The sequence below is a fragment of the Oncorhynchus tshawytscha genome, linkage group LG09 (assembly GCF_018296145.1).
Source record: "Oncorhynchus tshawytscha isolate Ot180627B linkage group LG09, Otsh_v2.0, whole genome shotgun sequence".
Lineage (NCBI taxonomy): Eukaryota > Metazoa > Chordata > Actinopteri > Salmoniformes > Salmonidae > Oncorhynchus > Oncorhynchus tshawytscha.
The window spans coordinates 67,533,190-67,549,024 of NC_056437.1; the positions used below are offsets into that span (position 1 = coordinate 67,533,190).

The 15,835-nt window shown below is 41.1% G+C and overlaps 1 protein-coding gene across 1 annotated transcript; it reads right to left on the bottom strand.

The window, feature by feature from the left end:
- Nucleotides 1-1,662: 1,662 nt before the first annotated feature.
- LOC112258478 (adenylosuccinate lyase) lies at nt 1,663-15,496 on the bottom strand. The gene is made up of 11 exons (XM_024432871.2): nt 15,278-15,496; nt 12,073-12,276; nt 11,897-11,941; nt 11,634-11,713; nt 8,024-8,242; nt 7,782-7,872; nt 7,563-7,632; nt 6,952-7,190; nt 2,564-2,653; nt 2,200-2,376; nt 1,663-1,940 (listed from the first exon to the last, which is right to left on the bottom strand). Exons 1-11 carry the CDS (start codon nt 15,410-15,412, stop codon nt 1,854-1,856), a joined length of 1,437 nt encoding a protein of 478 aa, XP_024288639.1. The 5' UTR covers nt 15,413-15,496; the 3' UTR covers nt 1,663-1,853.
- Between the last annotated feature and the right edge of the window lie 339 nt (nt 15,497-15,835).

Genomic DNA, 15,835 nt, shown 5'->3' on the forward strand with positions numbered 1-15,835 from the left:
ACATCGGGTCAGGGGCTGGATTAAGAAATAATACGCCGCGGGGCTTAGATATTTTATATTATTATAATGGTGATAACGAAGATTGGTATGAGGATGACAGTATTGATTGAAGTGTGAAGATGTGATCCGATAGCGATTTTGACCATGACAGTTATAATTTGATTCATTCAAAAATAAAGTTGCCACGTATCACCATGAGGAAACAGGTAAGGACATAGCTCATGTCTGAGCATCGGATCATGCCCATTGTGAGTGGAACTGGGGAACTTAGACACATACGTGGCTTTCCTTGTTAATACTGTACTTAATGGGATTATTTCTATTCATGTGTGTTAAGTGTATATCCTAGATATTTTAAAAAAAAAACACATTGTGGAGGATACAGCAAAAGTGCCCGAGGAAGAGCTCCGGGCCCCATCTACATTATCTGATTGACACTTCTCCCTTCCTGTACCAGCAACACTCCTTCCACTGCCACTGCCTTTCTGAACTGCCTCAACACCCGGTCAGCTGTGGAACACCAGCACTTTCCACTGCCAGAACCCAGAATGGATTATTGTTTTCAAAGCATATTTGAAATTCTCTTTGTAATGAAAAGCACTATATACAAAAAAAATATTAGATTGTGTAACTATTCTACTTAGAAGCATTCATTTTTTGAAAGTACATTTTTGAAAGGGGTTTGCTCTGCAAGACATTACGGTAACAGTCTAGCCAACAATATCCTGATTCACAACTATTTGCACTAGCTCCTCCCAGTAACATACTGTACAAGCTGTGGGCTTCCTCTGCACACCTCGCTCTCTCTCTCTCTCACACACACAACCACATTACCATAAATTATTGTACATCCACATAGTGAAACCAAAAATCTATCAGAAGGACTTGATATACTCTTCTTTCTCTCTAGACTGAAAGCTGTAACAGGGCGTCTACTGTTGAGCATTAGATAAGTTAAATACAAAGTAATAAATGAGTGTAATACTGGTTCCACTGCACCAATATCATCAGCTTCCTATGATGACGCTCTTGGTAATAAAGATTGTCCCACCAAAGGACCTTTGACCCGATCCATTTGAAGTGGAAGCTGGGTCCTTTAGTCTCAATAGGTTTATGGTGCCTCAAATAGCTAACAAGTTATTTAATTAAACACCATGTTGATGTTTTACTTGGTGAATAATACATTCATTTAGGAAAATGTAGTGTTGGAACAGTATGGAATTCAGACGTAGGCCCTGAAATTTCAGATTTCACACAGTTGAAGTTTACATACACTTAGGTTGGAGCTATGAACTCAATACACCCAACTTATTGTGGGAAGCTTGTGGAAGTACCTGAAGAATTTGACCCAAGTTAAACTATTTAAAGGCAATGCTACCAAATACAAATTGAGTGTATGTACACTTCTGAGCTCTTGGGAATGTGATACAAGCTGAAATAAATCATTCTCTCTGCTGTTATTCTGACATTTCACATTCTTAAAATAAAGTGGTGATCCTAACTGACCTAAAACAGGGAATTTTTACTAGGATTAAATGTCAGGAATTGTGAAAAACTGAGTTTAATGTATTTGGCTAAGGTGTATGTAAACTTCCGACTTCAACTGTATGTATACGTTGTAACCTTGCTAGTTTAGCATTACATCATTACAAACTCACCGACTTTTGATTTCAGTCTTTTATTGTCTTACAATACAGCATGCAATTAGTCAGTCATGAGGTTTATTTTGGTGTGTAACAGTATGTGTTTTAGTGAAAAGGCCACTCCTGACCTGCAAAATAATATAATAATTTCAGAATTGGTTCAAACTAAGTTAGTGTTAAATTAGTCGTTTTTTAGGTCAGTGTCCCGTTTTAGAGCTCCAGCTCAAATTTGACGTCAATCTCGGCCTTGTAAGGTTCCAGCAGAGGACGTACCTCCTCAGAGAGAAACCTCGCCACCTGAGAGGGAGACAGAATGATGAGTTAGGGTGCGTCAACTATAAGCACATGGAGAAAATCTGTATACTCTACTAAATACCAAAGAGCACACTGGTGATATTGATGCTCAGATTGAATGGATATTTTGCCACCGTGAAATCTGTACCAAGTGTGCTGGAGATTATTTTCTGTTTAAAGGTTAAACTAAAGGTTTTACAATACTCTGAGGCCAAGTTGTGAAAAACAAAGATGACGGGTAGTGGGGTGTTCTGTATAGTACCTGTTGGGGGGCGCGGCCGATGAAGGTCTTGGGGTCCAGGATGTTGTCAAGATGGCCCAGGATAGGGGCGAAGTAGGGGTCAGCCTGGACCCTGGCCAAGAGGTCATTGTCCCCCCCCTCCTGTTTCACCACGTTTGCAGCCTGCTGGGACAACACACGGATCTTCTCATGGCAGTCCTGGAGCAAGAACACAGGCAAGAGAGAAACTGTTACTGTGTGATTACACACAAATATAAATACGCAACATGCAACCATTTCAAAAGGTTTTGACTGGGAATATAGATAGGCATCTGTTGGTTACAGATACCTTTAAAAAAAGGTTGACTCATACAGCAGACATCTCCTTCGCTAGAAGGGTGTGTACCTGTCTGTTGCCTCCAGCCTTCACCATAGCCATGATGATGTTCTCTGTAGCCATGAAGGGAAGCTCATGACGGATGTGTCTCTCTATCACCTGAGAGCACGAGAGAGGATGAGAGTTTGAGGGGGAAAGATGAAAATTATGATGAGAAAGGGATAGATTACATTAGGGGTGTAACGGTTCACCAAACCCAGGGTTCGGTACGTATTGCGGTTTTGGGGTCACGGTTCAGTTTCAGTAGAGCAGGAAATTTTTTAAAAGGCAACAGTTACTGTAGTTAATTTTAGTTTTGGCAAAATGTCAAACTAACCCAGGAACAGATCATGAGCCATATAATGTCGGGCCCAATAAAAATGTTTTTGTTTTTCCAGGTTTCTGATTTCTCCCTGTTTTCCACTGTCAGAAACACTTTAAAATTAAAATAAAACAATGCACCAGACATTTTAGGTCTGGCAAAAAAACAAATACATTTCATTTTTGGGTGAAGATAACCTTTCATTTAGGTGCACAAAGTATTGAGATAAACTTTTGTTATTGACCAAATACTTATAATTTGCAAATAAATTCATTAAAAATCCTACAATGTGATTTTCTGGATTTTTTTCCCTCATTGTGTCTGTCATAGTTGAACTGTACCTATGATGAAAATTACAGGCCTCTAATCTATTTAAGTGGGAGAACTTGCACAATTGGTGGCTGACTAAATACTTTTTTGCCCCACTGTATATTTTTAAAATGAAATATTAAATGAATATAAGTATTCAAACACTTTACTCAGTACTTTGTTGAAGCACCTTTGGCAGCGATTAAAGCCTCAAGCCTTCTTGGGTATGACGCTACAAGCTTGGCATACCTGTATTTGGGGAGTTTCTCCCATTCTTTTCTGCAGATCATCTCAAGCTCTGTCAGGTTGGATGGGGAGAGTCTCTCCAGAGATGATCGATCAGGTTTAAGTTCAGGCTCTGGCTGGGCCCCTCAAGGACATTCAGAGACTCCCAAAGCCACTCCTGTGTTGTCTTGGCTGTGTGCTTGGGGTCGTTGCCCTGTTGGAATGTGAATCTTCGCCCCAGTCTGAGCTCCGGAGCAGGCTTTCATCAAGGATCGCACTGTACTTTGCTCCGTTACTTTTGCTTGATGCTGACTAGTCTCCCAGTCCCTGCCGCTGAAAAACATCCCAACAGCATGATGCTGCCACCATGGTTCACCGTAGGGATGGTTCCAGGTTTCCAGAGAATCTTATTTCTCACGGTCTGAGAGTTTTTAGGTGCCTTTTGGCAAACTCCAAGTGGGCTGTCATGTGCCTTTTAATGAGGAGTGGCTTCCGTCTGGCCACTGTACCATAAAGGCCTGATTGGTGGAGTGCTGCAGAGATGGTTGTCCTTCTGGAAGGTTCTCCCATCTCCACAGAGGAACTCTAGAGATCTGTCAGAGTGACCATCGGGTTCTTGGTCACCTCCATGACCAAGGCCCTTCTCTCCCAAATTCTCAGTTTGGCCGGGCGGCCAGCTCTAGGAAGACTATTGGTGGTTCCAAACTTCTTAAAATTTAAGAATGATGGAGACCACTGTGTTCTTGGAGACCTTCAGTGCTGCAGAAATGTTTTGGTACCCTTCCCCAGATCTGTGCCTCGACACAATCCTGTCTAAGATATCTACGGACAATTCCTTCGAACTCATGGCTTGGTTCTCTCAGACATGCACTGTCAACTATGGGACCTTGTATTGACAGGTGTGTGCCTTTCCAAATCATGTCCAATCAATTGAATTTACCACAGATGGACCCCAATCAAGCTGTAGCAACATCTCAAGGATGATGAATGGAAATATGATGCACCAGAGTTCAATTATGAGTCTCATAGCAAAGGGTCTGAATACTCGCTTTGTCATTATGGAGTATTGTGTGTAGATTTTATTTATTCTAAAATGGATTTAGGCTGCAACGTAACAAAATGTGGAAAAGGTCAAAGGGGCTGAATACTTTACTTTGTAGTTAACAATTCATTGAGAAGGTTTTTAGGAAAGACTTTCCATCTACCAGAAGACAGCTGTCCTTAGCATCATCGTGTACAGCTATACACAGACAGGGGGATCCCGCACCATTGCCTCTTCAGAAAGTTGAAGGAATACACTAATGACTTGTGCATTTTCTTCACGTCTTATCTTGGGCAAATTAATTCTCAAATAAGTTCAATAAATTTTTGCTTCTACGAGGAAGCCAAAATATTCCCTAACTGGAGATTTAAACAATGGAGGATCATCCCATTCTGAGATAGATATATACACACACACACAGTTGAAGTCGGAAGTTTACATACACTTTAGCCAAATACATATAAAATCAGTTTCACAATTCCTGACATTTAATCCTCGTAAAAATTCCCTTTCTTAGGGCAGTTAGGATCACCACTTTATTGTAAGAATGTGAAGTCAGAAAAATAGTAGAGAACGATTTACTTCAGCTTTTATTTCTTTCATCACATTCCTAGTGGGTCAGAAGTTTACATGCTACCAAATACCAATTAAGTGTATTGCCTTTAAATTGTTAACTTGGGTCAAAGATTTCAGGTAGCCTTCCACAAGCATCCCACAATAAATTGGGTGAATTTTGGCCCATTCCTCCTGACAGAGCTGGTGTACCCAGGTTTGTAGGCCTCCTGGCTCGCAAACACGCTTTTTCACTTCTGCCCACAAATTTTCTATAGGATTGAGGTCAGGGCTTTGTGATGATCACTCCAATCCCTTGACTTTGTTGTCCTTAAGCCATTTTGCCACAACTTTGGAAGTATGCTTGTGGTCATTGTCCATTTGGAAGACCCATTTGCGACCAAGTTTAACTTACTGATGTCTGGAGATGTTGCTTCAATATATCCACATTTTTCCTTTCTCATGATGCCATCTATTTTGTGAAGTGCACCAGTCCCTCCTGCAGCAAAGCACACCCACAACATGATGCTGCCACCCCCATGCTTCACTGTTGGGATGGTGTTGATTGGCTTGCAAGCCTCCCCCTTTTTCCTCCAAACATAACGATGGTCATTATCGCCAAAGATTTCAATTTTTATTTCATCAGACCAGAGGACATTCCTCCAAAAAGTACAAGCTTTATCCCCATGTGCAGTTGCAAACCATAGTCTGGATTTTTTATGGCGGTTATGGAGCAGTGGCTTCTTCCTTGCTGAGCGGCCTTTCAGGTTATGTCGATATAGGACACGTTTTACTGTGGATATAGATACTTCTGTACCCGTTTCCTCCAGCATCTTCACAAGGTCCTTTGCTGTTGTTCTGGGACTGATTTGCACTTTTTGCACCAAAGTACGTTCATCTCTAGGAGACGGAACGCGTCTCCTTCCTGAGTGGTATGACAGCTGCCTGGTCCCATGGTGTTTATACTTGCGTCATCTTGTTTGTACAGATGAACGTGGTACCTTCAGGCATTTGGAAATGGTTCCCAAGGATGAACCAGACTTGTGGAGGTTTATACATTTTTCTTGGCTGATTTCCTTTTGATTTTCCCATGATGTCAAGCAAAAGAGGCACAGAGTTTGATGGTAGGCCTTGAAATACAGCCACACCTCCAATTGACTCATGTCAATTGGCCTATCAGAAGCTTCTAAAGCCATGACATTATTTTCTGGAATTTTCCAAGCTGTTTAAAGGCACAGTCAACTTAGTGCATGTAAACTTCTGACTTCAACTGTGTGTGTGTGTGCTATATTCACTCAAAGTGCTGACCAAACAGAGGTCCCCGTACCGAATGGTTCGGATACGAATGTGTACCGTTACACCCCTACATAACATCAAATCACATTTTATTAGTCACATACACACAGTAAGCAAATGTTAATGTGAGTGTAGCGAAAAGCTTGTGCTTCTAGTTCCGACAGTGCAGCAATATATAACAATTCCCCAATAACTACCTAATATACAATCTAAGTAATGGCATGGAATAAGAATATACAAATATATGGATGAGCAATGACAGAGCGGCATAAACAAGATGCAATAGATAGTATAAAATACAGTATATACATATGAGATGAGTAATGCAATATATGTAAACATTATTAAAGTGGCATTATTAAAGTGACGAGTGATCAATTTATTAAAGTAGCCCATGTTTGTATGTAGGCAGCAGTCTCTGTGTTAGTGATGGCTGTTTAAAAGTCTGATGACCTATAAGACAGTGTGAGTTGAATGTTGTTCCTCTGTGTGCAGATAGGCAGTTGTGTGCATTACTCATGAAATGACAAGGTTTAAAACGCTGGTGATAATACCTTGAGGACAATGGTAAAAAAAAAAAGAAAACATCCCGGTTTATTGTGTTTTTATCCTCAATTTCTGTCTGGAGAAGCTTACTACATCTAATTATCTAAAAAACCTCAATGACTCTACCTTGGGGTAGACCACCAGACCTTCAGTGATGTTCTGCAGGGTGCTGAGGATGATGTCAGCAGTAAGGAAAGACTCAGGGAGAGAGATTCTCCTGTTGGCACTGTCATCTAGTGTTCTTTCCAGCCACTGGACAGAGGCGGTCTGGAGGGGATCAGCAAGCAGCGCTATCAGGTGGCGGGCCAGACTACAGCAACGCTCACAACGCATTGGGTTCCTCTTGTAGGCCATGGCACTGGAGCCTGGTGGGGGAGAGGGGGAGAGACTTGTCAGTGGGACCCAGACAAGTAACAATGGGTTGGCATTTAGGAAATAACTTAAACTAGCTGTTTACTCTGAGTCATCAGGATGATTTACTGGTTGGTGCCTTAATCAAAGTGAAATCTAGGGCCGAAACTCAATTGTATATTATTGATTCCTCACATCCTTCCTCCACAGCTCCTTGTCAAAGCACATTGGAGCAGAAGATCAGAGGTAAAGGATCTTCTGATCTCTTGCTCCAATCCGTTTTGAGAAAGATGCAAGGAGAGAGGAATCGAGAGTCACCCTAGTTTTGGGATTAGATTCCCCTATACCTGGGTAGGAAGTTGATCAATTTCCTTCTTATAACTCACCGATCTGCTCCTTCTCAAAAGGCTCCTCAATCTCTTTAAGGTTAGCCAGCAGGCGGATGTCAGTGCAGATCTGAGGAGTAGAGTATAATTTATTACCTGTGGGTCATTCAACTACTGTTAAAGACCACCAGGAGGCATTGTTTCTCCGTATATAGACTTGTGACTTAGGGCTGTAAGGATGACAAACTGATTTCCACTAAAGTAAAATCTCATCTCGACCTTGTGGATGGTGGCTCCCATGCTGGCCAGGTGAGAGAGGGAGTCAATGTCCACCTTACGACTGTACGTCTGTCCGGTCACCATGTAGGCCCTGGGACGAAAAATGAACAGGATGAGAACATAAACCTAAAAACATATATTTAAAAAAGTTGAGGGATCTGTTTGTACTAGGCTCAAATTACAAAACTTGTGGTAGATAGGAAACTCAAGAGACTGTTGACAAAAGTATAAATTAAACTCACTTTTTGAAGCCTGCCATCTCTGTGACCATTCTGTCCAGATCCTCCACCTTATCATGGTCCCCCTGGAAGAGCTGCAGGAAGCTGGCCTGGGTGCCCGTAGTACCCTTCACCCCCCGGAAACGCAGGTCTTCACGGGCACGCTGAAGGTTCCGCATGTCCATGGCCAGGTCCTGGAGCCACAGACATGCTCTCTTACCCACTGTGGTCAACTGGGCCGGCCTGGTAGAGCGAGAGAGAGGTGGAGGAGAAAAAAAATACAGAAAGGTGAAAAGTTCAAATAAAATGAAAAAAAAAAAGAATTAAGATTAAAATAAAAACAGAAAGATGAAGACAGAAATAAACCAGAGATTAAAGTGCACTGAATATATCGCTTTAATCCTAGAGGAATATAAGAATATTTTGAAGATACACAACTTAGAGGATGAGAGGACAGGAGAACTAAAAAAGTAAATAGAGTACCAATGGGCAATAGGGAATTGTCAATGGAAATAATTGGTCTTCAGTTAAACAGCTGTTCAGAATCTTTGGAATGTCAGACTCAGAGCTACGTGTGCCACATTTTCATTGATCTGTACATTGAGACTGGAGCAGGATACTTGTTATTTGGCCATTGGCACAGTTGTACTACAAGGACTTCTGATTGGTCAACCCCAGGCTAGGGTGGGGGGGTTATAAATGGCATTGTGTTCCTTTGTTCTGTGGAGAAAAGTTGAGGACAAGGGGAATGAACATCTACCTCCCAGCATAACAGCTATGATTTGTCCTTTTCAAATTAATACATTTTTCTCCCCCCCCCCGATTTGCTTTGGGGTTTGTGTTATTGAAGAATAACATCAACTGCCAACAGGAACATGAGTGTTCATAGACAAATGGGATATACAGTTGAAGTCAGAAGTTTAAACTCAGTTTCACAATTCCTAAAATGTAATCCTAGTAAACATTCCCTGTCTTAGGTCAGTTAGGATCCCCACTTTATTTTAATGTGAAATGTCAGAGAAATAGTAGAGAGAATGATTTATTTAATCTTTTTTCTTTCATCACATTCCCAGTGGGTCAGAAGTTTACATATACTCAATTCAAATTTGATAGCATTGCCTTTAAATTGTTTAACTTGGGTCAAATGTTTTGGGTAGCCTTCCACAAGCATCCCACAATAAATTGGGTGAATTTTGGCCCATTCCCCCTGACAGAGCTGGTGTACCGGAGTCAGGTTTGTAGGCCTCCTTGCTCGCACACACTTTTTCAGTTCTACTCACAACTTTTCTATAGGATTGAGTTCAGAGCTTTGATGGCCACTCCAATACCTTGACTTTCTTGTCCTTAAGCCATTTTGCCACAAGTATGCTTGGGGTCATTGTCCATTTGGAAGACCCATTTGCGACCAAGCTTTAACTTCCTGACTGAGGTCTTGAGATGTTGCTTCAATATATCCACATAATTTTCCTTGAAGATGCCATCTATTTTGTGAAGTGTACCAGTCCCTCTTTCAGCAAAGCACCGCCAAAACATGATGCTGCCACCCCTGTGCTTTTACTGTGGCAATAGATACTTTTGTACCTGTTTCCTCCTGCATCTTCACAAGGTCCTTTGCTGTTGTTCTGGGATTGATTTGCACTTTCATCTCTAGAAGAACGCATATCCTTCCTGAGAGGTATGACGGCTGCGTGGTCCCATGGTGTTTACACTTGCGTACTATTGTTTGTGCAGATGAACGTGGTACCTTCAGGCGTTTGGAAGTTGCTCCCAAGGATGAACCAGCCTTGTGGAGGTCTACCATTTTTTTTCTGAGGCCTTGGCTGATTTATTTTGATTTTCCCATGATGTCAAGTAAGGAGGCACTGAGTTTGAAGGTAGGCCTTGAAATACATCCACAGGTACACCTCCAATTGACTCAAATGATATCAATTGGCCTATCAGAAGCTTCTAAAGCCAATTTTCCAAGCGGTTTAAAAAGGCACAGTCAACTTAGCGTATGTAAACTTCTGACCCACTGGAATAGTGATACAGTGAATTATAAGTGAAATAATCTGTCTGTAAACAACTGTTGGAAAAATGACTTGTGTCATGCACAAAGTAGATGTCCTAACCGACTTGCCAAAATTATAGTTTGTTAACAAGAAATTTGTGGATTGGTTGAAAAATGAGTTAATGACTCCAACATAAGTGTATGTAAACTTCCGACTTCCCCTGTATCCACAATAGCACATATAATCCATGAGCCAGGGGGGAGATTAGTCGGGCTCACTTGGGCTGACGATGTCTCATAGTGATTACCTTGAAAGTCCATAGTCACTAGAGTTAGAAATGTGTCAGTATGCAAGAAGTTATTTACTCACGTATACCCTTTAATTATATATCACTGGAAAGCTTAGATTCACAGATACCAATCAGTCAAAACATTTTTTATTTTCAGGTCAACATAACCTTGACCTTTGACTTCTAGGGTACATATCATAATTACCTGTATAAATTGCTTTAAAAAGGAAACCCTGAGACATGTGTCTTTGTTTGACAAGTGGTTCTGAAAGGGTACTCCCAACAGTTAATAGGATAACATTGTTTAGAATGTTAATCAGCTCACATCCATCACTTGACTTGTACATATCCATTTGACATGTTTGAAGAGAAAACATTGCAGTTTTTGATCATGACATCTTCAGAAATAAGCAATTTAGACAGATTTTTAGGCACATTCTTACAGTTCTGTGAATGATCTTTGTATCTGCACAGCCGGCCCATTTGGTTGTGTATTCTACATGACTATGAGCATGTTATGATATTATTGGGCACGCTACAGTTACATTCATACAGGTATGATCGTGTGAAGTTGATACAATAAGACCCTATTGGAGTTGCTTGGCGGCCATATAGGAAAAAGGTTTCTGTGGAGTTAATACGCGAATCCTGTGATGGCCCTGTATCTACAAATATTTTTTTAAAGGCCTGTTCTAGCAGTGTGTGTGAAATGTGGTGCCTACATCAAAGTTTCAATCCAAAAACATATCTGCCCCACTACATGGAATTCTCTGGCTAAGCTTCCAACATTCTAATGTCAATGGCACAATATGGGCTATTTAAAAAAAACAATAGTTGTAGCTGGTGCTTTCAAAAGTTGGTTATATTATATATAATTTTATTGAAAAGGTAACTCCAACTTCCTTTCAGAACCATTTGTCAAACAAAGATGAAAATGCATCAGGGTTTCCTTTAAGTGATTTACACAGATATACCCTAGGGGTCAAAGGTCAAAGTTCTGTTGACCTGAACATTCCAAAAATATGTCTGATGGATAGCTGTGAAGCTAAGCTTTCCAATGATATAGGATTAAAGGCTATACGTGAACAATACATTGTTCAAAACTGACATTGTTTGTCATAGGGTAAAATCCCTATGGGGAAAATAAATGGGATGGAGGGATGAAATAAAGAGTGATAACACAGAACGCTACCATTGCTGCACTGCTATCACACATTTTCCAACTCTAGAGACACAAACCTTGAAGAAAATCAGTGAGACATCGTCGGCCCAAGTGAGCCCGACAGCCCAAATTTGAGGGTCATGCTCATGGACTAATAAAGACCTTCGAACCTCCTGGGGTGTTCATACTTACTGGTAATGTGTGAAACCCAGGGTGGGGAGACCAGCGTATTTTTCAGCAAAGTTTGACAGTCTGTCGATCACTCTGGCCAACTATAGAGACAGAATAGTGTTTTTAGTTTACGGAAGTGATGAGGATATATAGGATCATACTTGTTCGACTTTCGCAGACATTTTCAACAAATTTGCACATAACTTTACACTATACTATCAGTATCTAGTGCTGCCCTGGGGGTAGTAGCATTAATCCTTCCTGGTCTAAAACAACTAATTTACCTTCGGCAGGAGAATGTCAAAACCGTCACGAAGCAGGATCAAATCCTGGGAGAAAAAAAAGCAGGTATATCAGTCAATATGAATAAAAATCTCAGTCGTATATATACCCATGAGAAACAGACATGACCATTAAGCACACTCATCCTAAAATAACGTGGTTGTCAGGCTTCTCTTACCGTGTTGTCTCCCACGTAACAGGAAGTGGCGCCCAGGTGGATGATGGGAGCCGCGGTGGGGCAGCAGTGGGCAAAGGTGTGCACGTGGGCCATGACATCGTGCCTCAGCTTGCTCTCCTCCTCCGCCGCCATGGCAAAGTCGATGTCCTCAGCGTGGCTTTCCATCTCGGTCACCTGGGCGTCGGTGACGAGCAGGCCAAGAGCCTGGAGAAGGGAGGATAAGAAGAGGAGAGTTAGGAGCAGACAAAGATCCTGGAGGTCAGCGGGGGAGGGGGCAAGAGAAGCAGAGACAGTTAGAGATGGTACTCTAGGGGTGTAGGGAAAGCACTGCAGCTTGTCATTTTAGCTGATACACTGGATGCATATCCCAGAGTAAGCGCTAGCTACTTTATCAAGTGTTCCCTGGATTTTATTAAGCCGAAACATCGTTGCACATTGTAGGCTCCTATGTAATAAAAAGTAAGCCAATTGGGTCAATGGGACGTGAAGTGGAACGGTTCAGAAAGTGGGTCAACATTTTCCAATCACTTTCAAACATATAGCTAGATGCGTTGTTGTTTTGCTCCATATCTCACAGAGTACTTAGGAAAACTATTCAAGCACAATCATCACGGTAGGTCTATTTACAACCATTGAAAAATAGAATGTGGTGTTTGAGTAGGAGATCAGGAGGTTGGCCCTGTGTTTATGAGAATAGCGAGTGACATTACTGGGCAGCGTCTCAACTCCCTCCCTACCCCTCCCCTTAACCGTAAGTAACAATGTTTTTTACTTGGCTCTGGATAGGTAGGCAGTGCAGTGGTGGGAGTTCCCACCATATTGTATACAACTTGCATATCTGCAAACATAAAAGGGTTACTTATGGCCAAGGAGAAGGGAGTGAAGAGAGTAAAGAGGTTAACTCTCAGGGGGTGTCTTATTACCCTGACATTTTGGCCTGGCTATTTTAGACAACCCCACCCCAACGGAAAGACACTGTAGCCCAACTTGCTACTTGACATGTGACGAAACAACGTTTTGTATGGGAACACTACGTACATTCCTTTTCATAAGGACAAGTTTAAAGTAGCTACTAGCGAGTGTGAGAAGAGAGATTTCCAACACCCCCATGGCCCTGTATATATGCGTGTGTGTCAGCTAAGCTGCTAAAAGGCTCCATAAGCAGAGATGACCAGTATTTAGGGAAAGGGGAATACCTAGTTAGTCATCCAACTGAAATGTGTCTTCCATATTTAGCCCAACCCCTCTGAATCATAGAGGTGCGGGGGGGGGGCTGCCTTAAATCAACATCTATGGCACTCGGGGAACAGTGGGTTAACTGCCTTGCTCAGGGGCAGAACGACAGAGTTTTACCTTGTCAGCTTGGGGATTCAATACTGGCCCAATGCTCTAACCACCAGGCTACCTGCCTAGTTTATGTTATGTATTAACACATTTGAATTACTTCAGAGTATTTTGAATTACACTGGGCTGAACTAAACTACAATGTACTTTGTATTTTCAAAAAGCAAAATATTTTACTATATAATTTTGTATAGTGGTTCACATTTTGTGGCTCCCCTTTCACTCTACATTGGAATCAGAAGTCTGATAGCACTATGGTGGTGTGATAAAAGCATCTGCTAAATGAATTAAATATAAATGTACAATACCAATCAAAAAGTTGACACCTACTCATTCAAGGGTTTTTCTTTACTTTTACAATTTTCTACACTGTAGGATATGAGTGAAGACATCAAAACGATGCAATAACACATACAGAATTATATAGTAACCAAAAACACTTGACCAGGGCAGAAATTTTACAAACCGACTTGTTGGAAAGGTGGCTATCCTATGAAGTTGAAAGTCCATGAACTCTACAGTATGGGCCAGTCTACTGCCAATGTTTGTCTATGGAGATTGCCGCCCTGTGTGCTCAGTTTTATACACCTGTCAGAAACGTGTGGCTGAAATAGCGAATCCACTAATCGGAAGGAGTATCCACATACCTTTGGCCATGTAGTGTTTATTTGCACACATATTTTGTTGTTTATTTTGATACTGTATCTGTATTTTGTCATTTCTGGCTATATCCTTACCTTTGTGTAGTCCATTTCCCAGGTTTTGTTATTTTACCTTTATTTAAACAGGCAAGTCAGTTAAGAACAAATTCTTATTTTCAATGACGGCCTAGGAACAGTGGGTTAAACTGCCTGTTCAGGGGCAGAACGACAGATTTGTACCTTGTCAGCTCGGGGATATGAACTTGCAACCTTTCGGTTACTAGTCCGACGCTCTAACCACTAGGCTACCCTGCCGCCCCAAAGGTGAGCTGATGCATTTGACAGAGGTTCTGATAGTAACGTTAATTACACACACAGCGCCCCTGTAAATTAGAAGGGTTGTGGAAGTCATTTTTGTCTTTAAGTTAATCAACAAAAAAAATTGCTCACATCCAGGCCGTGATTGGGAGTCCTATAGGGTGGAGCACAATTGGCCTAGCGTACTCCGGGTTTGGCCATCATTGTAAATAAGAATTTGTATTTAATTGACTTCCCAAGTAAAAAAAGGTTAGATTTAAAAAAAATTGCCTATTGTTTTTCTCTTAAAGTTTTTTGCTTTGCAACACTTATTTAGGTTTCAAAGTCTGCACTTTTACTCATCATGTGGACTAGCTAGACATATATCCAGTTTCCAAATAGTTTAGCCCAACAGCAGTGGAATATTGGAATGTGCAGTGTGGTCACGAGGCTGAAAAATATATGGAACCCAGACATTAAGTTAGAGGCTAGATTCATTGAAGGGGATAACGTTAAATCTGAAGGACTACTACAGGGTTTATTGAACGTTGGTAAAGTAAGTTACACTAGTCCAGTGTTAACCAATCCTGGTCCTCGAGTACCCCCCAACAGTACACAACTACGCAATGACTATCACAAGACACTGCATCCTACTAGCTTGTTTAGCTGCTGCCTACTATGGTTCGCATCTTCTCTCTTGGGAAGGCAAACATTCTGAACCTGTTCATTTACTGTAAGGTCCCCATATTTAGAGCAGGGAGCTTGAAGTCTCTCAAGGTCGCAACTTTTACAATAGACTTGCAAAATATATTTGGAAAACAATAGCTAGCTAACGTTAGTTACTGAAATACAGACGAGGGCATGCAGAACAGTTACATGTTCATCCATGATGGCTAGCTACGGTACTATAAAACACCTAACACCTTTTCCGCTTTGGCCAGGTATATCCACAGTTTTCTCCACGTTGTGAATTTCTTCCTGTCACTGAAGTTGTAGGCCATTTCCTTGCTGGCATATCGAGACACCAGCGGCGAACGATACTTACTAAATTCGTCCATAACTAAAACTCGCTTATCACCAGCATGCGTGCAGTGTTGCCAACTAATTTTCAGGGGAAATTGCTAGAGGCACGTCAATTTGTTGCTAAAAGTTGCTCAATTACGTTGTGATGTCATTGCGTGATGATGTCATTACGTAATAACGTAAAACTGTGTCATTACTTAGAATTCGCAACAAAGTTATTGAAATTGACTGGCCATCTCGGCAAAAAATATGATTGACATTTGTTAGTAAAGATTTCTTTGTTTATTATCATATATTTTTGTTTGTAAAAGTAATATAAACACAACACATTTTATATGATCACATTTTTATTTTGAAACACAACACATTATTAAACAATTACATTTTATTTATTTATTTTTTAACTACTAAGCCTACACATTCTGAACAAATATAGTTTTAAGCAGTGTATTGGTAGT

Coding starts and splice junctions, on each gene's coding strand:
- LOC112258478 (XM_024432871.2), bottom strand. CDS start 15,412: ATGGACGAATTTAGTAAGTATCGTTCGCCGCTGGTGTCTCGATATGCC. Junction 11,714..11,896: donor TTGACATTCTCCTGCCGAAG/GTAAATTAGTTG, acceptor CTGTCTCTATAG/TTGGCCAGAGTGATCGACAG. Junction 2,654..6,951: donor GTCTGGTGGTCTACCCCAAG/GTAGAGTCATTG, acceptor TCGTGCTCTCAG/GTGATAGAGAGACACATCCG.